This window comes from Dipodomys spectabilis, unplaced genomic scaffold, assembly GCF_019054845.1.
Source record: "Dipodomys spectabilis isolate Male_0828 unplaced genomic scaffold, ASM1905484v1 ptg000192l, whole genome shotgun sequence".
NCBI lineage: Eukaryota > Metazoa > Chordata > Mammalia > Rodentia > Heteromyidae > Dipodomys > Dipodomys spectabilis.
The window spans coordinates 1125857-1134244 of NW_024870869.1; the positions used below are offsets into that span (position 1 = coordinate 1125857).

At 56.9% G+C, this 8388-nt stretch overlaps 1 protein-coding gene across 1 annotated transcript; it reads left to right on the forward strand.

Moving 5' to 3' along the window:
* The first annotated feature begins 542 nt into the window (after positions 1–542).
* LOC122121643 (arylsulfatase L-like) lies at positions 543–8056 on the forward strand. Its single transcript, XM_042695851.1, has 10 exons — positions 543–697; positions 1108–1229; positions 2199–2321; positions 2892–3318; positions 4332–4468; positions 5718–5830; positions 5873–5894; positions 5940–6102; positions 6875–6996; positions 7749–8056. Exons 1-10 carry the CDS (start codon positions 543–545, stop codon positions 8054–8056), a joined length of 1692 nt encoding a protein of 563 aa, XP_042551785.1.
* Positions 8057–8388: the final 332 nt, after the last annotated feature.

The following is an 8388-nucleotide window of genomic DNA, read 5'->3' on the forward strand; positions in this document are numbered from 1 at the left end:
CCCCGGATGTTGGATATCAGATCCTCGGATGTGGGATGTTAGTGCCCTGGATGTTGGAGGACAGGTCCACGGATGTTAGATCTTAATGCCCCGGATGTGGGAAATCAGGTTCCCGGATGTTAGATGTTAGTGCTCCGGATGTTGGAGATCAGGTCCCCGGATGTTGGAGATCAGGTCCCCGATGTTGGAGATCAGGTCCCCGGATGTTGAATCTTACTGCCCCGGATGTTGGATATCAGGTCCCCGGATGTTACATGTTAGTACCCCGGATGTTAGAGCTCAGTTCCCCGGATGTTCCACCAGGAGAACTGTATAGACATCTAGTGGACCCCAGGTCCCCGGATGTTGGATGTTAGGTCCCCAGATGTTGGAGTTCAATTCCCAGGATGTTAGATCTCAGTTCCCTGGATGTTGAAGATCAGGTCCCCGGATGTTGGATATCAGATCCCCGGATGTGGGATGTTAGTGCCCCGGATGTTGGAGATCAGGTCCTCAGATGTTAAATCTTAGTATAACCCAGATGTGGGAAATCAGGTTCCCGGATGTTAGATGTTAGTACCCCAGATGTTAGAGATCAGGCCCCCGGATGTTGGATATCAGATCCCTGGATGTTGGATCTTAGTGTCCCAGATGTTGGAGACCAGGTACCCGGATGTTTGAGCTCAGGTCCCAGAGGTTGGATCTTAGTTGCCCGGATGTAGGCCCTCAGGTCCCCGGATGTTGGGCCTTAGATCCCCAGATGTAGGAGCCCAGTCCACAGATATAGAATCTTAGTACCCTGGATGTGGGATCTCAGGGCCCCAGATGTTGGATCTTAGATCCCCGGATGTTGGACCTCAGGTCCCCAGAGGTTGGATCTTAGTATCCCAGATGTGGGATCTCAGGTCCCCGGATGTTGGATCTTAGATCCCCGGATGTGGGATCTCAGGGCCCCGGATGTTGGAGTTCAGCTCCCGGATGTCAGAGATGAAGTCCCTGGATGTTAGAGCTCAGTGCCCCGGATGTTGGTGCTCAGTTCCCCGGATGTTGGGCATTAGATCCCCGGATGTTAGACCCCAGGTCCCCATATGTTCTTGGCTGTGACTCAGTTTCCCTCTCCCCCCACAGCACCCCGCACCTGGACGGCCTGGCCCGGGACGGCTTGCGGCTGACCCAGCACCTGGCGGCAGTGTCCGTCTGCAGCCTGAGCCGTGCGGCCTTCCTGACGGGACGCTACCCTGTGCGCCTGGGTTGGTATGGGGGGGTGGGACATCTGGGGAACGGAGGGAGCGGTGGGGGGGAGGTGGGGACAGGACATCCGGGGATCTGAGAGCCAACATCCGGGATACTAAGATCCAACATCCGTGGACCTGATATTCAACATCCGGGGAACTGAGCACCAACATCCAGGGCACTGAACTCTAACATCCAGGGACTTCATCTCTGACATCCGGGTTACTAAGATCCAACATCCGGGGATCTGAGCACAAACATCCGGGGCACTGAACTCTAATATCCGGGGACCTTATCTCTAACATCCATTGTACTAAGATCCAACATCCGGGGATCTGAGGCCTAACATTCTGGGAACTGAACTCCAAGATCCGAGGACCTGACATCCACCATCCGGGGTACTAAGATCCAACATCCGGGAACCTGAGCCCCAACATCCGGGGAACAGAGCTCCAACATCTGGGGATCTGAGGGCCAACATACCCGAATCTAAGCTCCAATATCCGGGGTTGTAAGACCCAACATCCAGGGAACTGAGCTACAACATCCGGGTAACTGAAGTCCAACATCTGGGGTCCTGATATCCACCATACAGGGCACTGAACTCCATCATCCGGGGATCTGAGGGCCAACATCCGGGATACTAACATCAAACATCCGGGGACCTGAGGTCCAACAACCAGGGAACTGAGGCTCAACATCTAGGGCACTGAGGTCCACTAGAGGGAGGGGAGGATTACTCTGAGGATCTCAGGTTCAAATTCCTGAGACTCTGGGACTTCCCCCCTGAAACGCCAGGAAACCGGAAGTGATGCCATATTGGTTTCCCCCGGGGGCTCCCAGGGCTGGGGTCCTTTCCACCCGGGTGGGCAGGTCCCAGGCTATCCCAGACACAGCAGGCCTTCCCCCTGAAGGTGTTAGATGCCCCCTCCTGACCCGGGACGCCATCATCACTGACCTAGGGTCCTTCTCCTCTCTCTTGAAAGGCATGGTGACCACCAACGGGGCGCGCGTGCTGCAGTGGGCAGCCGTGTCGGGCGGGCTGCCCACCTCCGAGATCACCTTCGCCAAGATCCTGCAGGAGCAGGGATACGCCACCGGCCTCATAGGTAAGAGAGAAGTCATCCATCCACCAATCCATCCATCCACCCATCCCCCATCCATCCACCCATCCATCTATCCATCCACCCATCCATCCATCCATCCATCCATCCACCCATCCACCCATCCATCCATCCATCCATCCATCCACCCATCCATCCATCCATCCACTCATCCATCCATCCATCCACCCATCCACCTATTCATCCATCCATCCATCCATCCACCCACCCATCCATCCATCCACCTCCATCCATTCATCCATTCACCCACCCATCCATCCACCCATCCATCCATCCACCCACCCACCCATCCATCCACCCATCCATCCATCCACCCACCCACCCATCCATCCATCCATCCACCCATCCACCCATCCATCCATCCACTGTGCATCCATCCATCCAGCCATCCATCCATCCACCCATTCCCCTATTCATCCATCCATCCATCCACCCACCCATCCATCCATCCATCCATCCATCCACTCACCCAACCATCCACCCACCCATCCATCCACCCATCCATGTACCCATCCACCTATCCATTCACTCGTCCATCCGTCTCTTCCCCTCCAGGCAAATGGCACCTGGGCCTCAACTGTGAGTCCCCCTCTGACCACTGCCAACACCCCCTGAACCACGGGTTTGACTCCTTCTTCGGGGTCCTCTTCACCCTGATGGGGGACTGCTTGCAAGAGGAGCCCTCAGAGAAGCGAGCGCATCTGCAAGGGCCCCTGGACCTGGGGGCGCAGCTGCTGCTGCTTTCCCAGCTCTGCCTGGACTCTGGGAAGCTCACGGGCCTGCTGGGCCTGCGCTGGGTGCCCTGGGTGCTGGGCCCTGTATGTGGGGCCTTGCTCCTGGCCTGCACCTCCTGCCTCCTGGGTGTCTTCATCGTCCATGCCGACTGCTTCCTGATGAGGGATCACCAGGTCGTCCAGCAGCCTCTGAGGTTTGAGGCCAGCGCGGGGCTCTTCTTGCGGGAGGCTGAGGCCTTCATGCACAGGTCAGCCTGGCGTCGGGGAGGGGGACAGATGCCATCTACTAGATCTCTATAGTCAACTGGTAGACCTTAGATCCCCGGATGTACATCCAGTAGATCTCTATAGTCAACTGTCAACCTCAAATCCCCGAATGTTCCACTAGGAGATCTCTATAGGCATCTGGTAGACCTCAGATCCCCGGATGTACATCCAGTAGATCTCTATAGTCAACTGGTCAATCTCAAATCCCCGGATGTTCCATCAGTAGATCTCTATAGACATCTGGTAGACCTCAGATCCCCAGATGTACATCTACTAGATCTCTATAGTCAACTGGTAGACCTCAGGTGCCCAGATGTATATCCAGTAGATCTCTATAGTCAACTGTCAACCTCAAATCCTCTGGTAGACCTCAGATCCCCGGATGTACATCCAGTAGATCTCTATAGACATCTGGTAGACCTCAGGTCCCCAGATGTTCCATCTAGTAGATCTGTAGAGACATCTGGTAGACCTCAGATCAGACCATGATCGATTATTGGTAGTATTGATCAGATCATGATCGATTATTGGTAATAACTGATCAGATGATGTTCGATTATTGGTAATAACTGATTAGCTAATGTTCAATTATTGGTATTATCCATCAGATGATGTTCGATTATTGGTATTATCGATCACATCACAATCGAATATTGGTATTATTGATCAGATCCTGTTCGATTATTAGTAATATCTGATCAGCTCATGTTCTATTATTGGTCATATCGATCAGATGTTTGATTATTGGTAATAACTGATCAGATCTGTTCGATTATTGGTAATAACTGATCGGATCACGATCGATTATTGGTATTTTTGATCAGATCACTATTGATTATTGGTATTATCGATCACATCAGGATCGATTATTGGTAATATCTGATCAGATCAGGATCAATTATCGATCATCTGATCGATTATTGGCAATACCTGATCAGGTCGGTTATTGGTGAGGTTATTGATGAGGGGGGCGGGGTCTGACGTGGGTCCGCAGGCACCAGGCCAGCCCCTTCCTCCTTCTCGTCTCCTTCTTCCACGTCCACGTCCTGCTGGTCACCTCACCTGCCTTCCGGGGCCGCAGCGCGCACGGCGCTTACGGCGACAACGTGGAGGAGCTTGACTGGATGGTGGGTGAGTGCGGGGTGGCAGGAACTGAGGCACGGTGCTTGGGATGGGGGAAACTGAGGCACGGGGGTGGGGTGAGCGGGATAGGGAGACTGAGGCACGGGGACGGGGTGAGCGGGATAGGTAAACTGAGGCACGGGGGTGGGGTGAGTGGGTTGGGGGAAACTGAGGCACAGAGATGGGGTGAACAGGATGAGGGAAACTGAGGCATGGGAACGGGGTCAATGGATTGGGGTAAACTGAGGCATGGTGCACTTGGGTAAACTGAGGCACGGTGCATTTGGGTAAACTGAGGCACGGGGACAGGGTCAGTGTGTTGGGGATAAACTGAGGCATGGGGTTTGGGTAAACTGAGGAACGGTGCATTTGGGTAAACTGAGTCACTGGGCATGTTGGGGGTAAACTGAGGCAAGGTGCACTTGGGTAAACTGAGGCACGGTGCATATTGGGTAAACTGAAGCTCGGTGCATGTTCAGGGTGAACTGAGGCGCGGTGCATTTGGGTAAACTGAGGTACGGTGGATGTGGGTAAACTGAGGCCCGCATATAGGGGTAAACTGAGGGACGGTGCATGTTGTGTAAACTGAGTCACTGGGTATTGGGGTAAACTGAGGCACGGTGTATTTGGGTAAACTGAGTCACTGGGCATGTTGGGCAAACTGAGGCATGGTGCATGTTGGGTAAACTGAGTCACTAGGCATGTTGGGTAAACTGAGGCATGGTGCATGTTGGGTAAACTGAGGCACGGGGACGAGGTGAGTGGGTTGAGTAAACTGAGGCACCGGGATGGGGTAAACTGAGGCACGGGGACGGGGTCAGCGGGTTGGGGTAAACTGAGGCATGGTGCATTTGGGTAAACTTAGGCACGGTGCACTTGGGTAAACTGAGGCCCAAATATAGGGGTAAACTGAGGCACGGTGCACTTGGGTAAACTGAGGCAAAGTGCATTTGGGTAAACTGAGGCACAGTGCATGTTGGGGTTAAACTGAGGCACAGTGCATGTTGGGGGTAAACTGAGGCACGGTGTATTTGGGTAAACTGAGGCCCGGTGAGCGTTGGGGGTAAACTGAGGCACGGAGCCTGTTTGGTAAACTGAGTCACTGGGCATTGGGGATAAACTGAAGCACGATGGAAATTTGTAAACTGAGTCACAATGCATGTTGGGTAAACTGAGGCACGGTGCGTGTTGGGGGCAAACCGAGGCATGGTGGATGCTGGGGGTAAACTGAGGCACGGACCCATTTCCCCCCCCGCAGGGCGACTGCTGGCAGCGCTGGACGGCGCGGGGCTGGGGCGCCGTACCCTCGTCTACTTCACGTCTGACCACAGTGCCTCGCTGGAGGCCCGGGCTGGGGCGCCCGCCTCGGGGGTTCCAACAGCATGCACCGAGGCTAGGGGAAAACTGAGGCAGGGTGGGCGGGGCCTCCCACGCGGCCCGACCCCTCCCCTTGACCTTTGCCCTTCGCCCCCCCTTGCAGGTGCCAAAGGCATGGGCAGCTGGGAGGGCGGCGTCCGGGTCCCTGGGCTGGTGTGCTGGCCTGGGACGCTGCCCGCAGGGCGCCTGGTGCCTGAGCCCACCAGCCTCATGGACCTGTTCCCCACCGTAGTGCGCCTGGCCCGGGGCTGGGTTCCGGCGGACAGGTAGGAGTTCGCCGGCCTGCGTCCCCACGGGGTAGAGGAGAAGGGGGGTCATCTGGGGCCTCTGGGATCCCGAGCGGGGGAGGCTGAGGCCTGCACATCCGGGTCTCTGGTTGCTCAGAAGCCTGCACATCCGGGTCTCTGAGGGCTCAGACCTGCACATCCGGGTCTCTGGGGCTCAGGAGCCTTTACATCCGGGTAACTAAGGGCTCAGGCCTGCAAATCTGGGCCTCTGAGCACTCAGAAGCCTAGACATCTGGGTCTCTGAGGACTCAGGCCTTCATATCCGGGTCTCTAAGGCATCAGGGCTGCACATCCAGGTCTCTGAGTACCTAGGCCCAGGTCTCAGGCCTGGACATCCGGGTCTCTGAGGGCTTAGGCCTGCACATCTGGGTCCCTGAGGGCTCAGAAGCCTGCACATCTGGGTCTCTGGGATCTCAGGCCTGCACATCCGTGTCTCTGGGGGCTCAGAAACCTGGACATCCGGGTCTCTGGGATTTCTGGCCTGCACATCTGGGCCTCTGAGCGCTCAGAAGCCTGCACATCTGGGTCTCTGAGTGTTCAGGAGCCTGGACATCCGGGTCTTGAAGGCCTCTGAAGCCTGCACATCCAGGTCTCTGAGGGCTCAGAAGCCTGCACATCCGGGACTCTAAAGCTCAAGCCTTGACATCCAGGTCTCTGGGATCTCTGGCATGCACATCCGGGTCTCTGGGGGCTCGGGCCTGCACATCTGGGTCTCTGAGCGCTCAGAAGCCTGCACATCCAGGTCCCGCAGGGAGGTGGAAGGCCGGGACCTGATGCCCGCGCTGCTGGGGATGGCGCAGGCCGCAGGCCACGACTTCCTGCTGCACTACTGCGAGGCCCGGCTGCACGCTGTGCTCTGGTTCAACCACCCAAGTGAGTGCCTTGACCTCCGCTGGGCCCCGGGGCGGGGGAGGGAGCTGCATGCATGCGTGCAGGGACCCGGATGCAAGGCCTGGGGGTGGGAGACCTGGATGTGGGAATCCCCGGATGTGGGAATCCTGGGATGTGAGGACCTGGATGGAAGGCATGAGATGGGAATCCCCGGATGTAAGGTCCCGGATGTGAAGTCCCCGATGGGAATTCCCGGATGTGAGGTACTGAATGAGAATCCCTGGATGTGAGGCCCCGGATGTGGGAATCCTGGGATGTGAGGACCTGGATGGAAGGCATGAGATGGGAATCCCCGGATGTGAGGCCCCGGATGTGAGGTCCCAAATGGGAATCCCTGGATGTGAGGTCCCAGATGAGAATCCCTGGATGTGAGGCCATGGATGTGAGTCCCCAGATGTGAGGTCCCACATGTGAATGCACGGATGTGGGGCCCCGGATGTGAATCCCCGGATGTGAAGCCCCAGATGTGAATCCCCGGATGTGAAGCCCCGGATGTAAGGTTCTGGATGTGAGGTCCCGGATGTGAATTCCCGGATGTGAGGTCCGAGATGGGAATCCCCGGATGTGAATACCCAGATGTGAAGTCCTGGATGGGAATCCCCGGATGTAAGGTCTTGCATGTGAATGCCCAGATGTGAATCCCTGGATGTGATGTTCTGGATGTGAATTCCCGGATGGGAATCCCCGGATGTGAGGCCCTGGATGTTACTCCTTTCTCCCCCCACCCCCCGCAGGCCGCACGGTGTGGAAGCTGCACTTCGCCACTCCGCGCTCCGACTCGCCGGGCTCGGGCACCTGCCTCGGTTTCCCTGCCTGTGCCTGCTCGGGGCGGCGAATGACCCGCCACCTGCGGCCACTGCTCTTTGACCTGACGGCGGACCCGGGGGAGACCTGCCCGCTGCAGGGCCCGATGGCGACGCGCAGACGCGTGGAGGCCGCGGTGGCCCGGATGCTGCGCACGCGCCGCCCCCTCATGGCCCCGCCCCTCGCCCCTGCACACAACACCTGGAGCCCGTGCCTGCAGCCCTGCTGCGCGCCCTGACCGCTCTGTGCCTGCGACCACCTGATCCCGGACTTCTGACCCTGACCCGACCCCCAACCCCCAACTTCCCTGGGGCTATGGCAGATCCTGGCCTGCGCCTTCTCACATCCGGGGACTCACATCCGGGTATTAAACATCCAGGTATACTCAAATACAGAGATTCCCACATCCGGGGATTCCCACATACAGACTCTCACATCCAGGGATTCCTACATCCGGGGATTCTCACATCCAGGGATTCCTACATCCGGGGATTCTCACATCTGGGGATTCTCACTTCTGGTGACACATCCGGGAATTCCCGGGGATGTATTTACACATCCGGGGAATCC

What these genes read in the sequence shown, in the direction of transcription:
- LOC122121643 (XM_042695851.1), top strand. Translation starts at nt 543, where the DNA reads ATGTTAGATGTTAGTACCCCAGATGTTAGAGATCAGGCCCCCGGATGT. An exon ending in GCTGAGGCCTTCATGCACAG is followed by an intron (nt 3,319 to 4,331) that starts GTCAGCCTGGCG and finishes GTGGGTCCGCAG; the next exon opens with GCACCAGGCCAGCCCCTTCC. An exon ending in GCTCTGGTTCAACCACCCAA is followed by an intron (nt 6,997 to 7,748) that starts GTGAGTGCCTTG and finishes CACCCCCCGCAG; the next exon opens with GCCGCACGGTGTGGAAGCTG.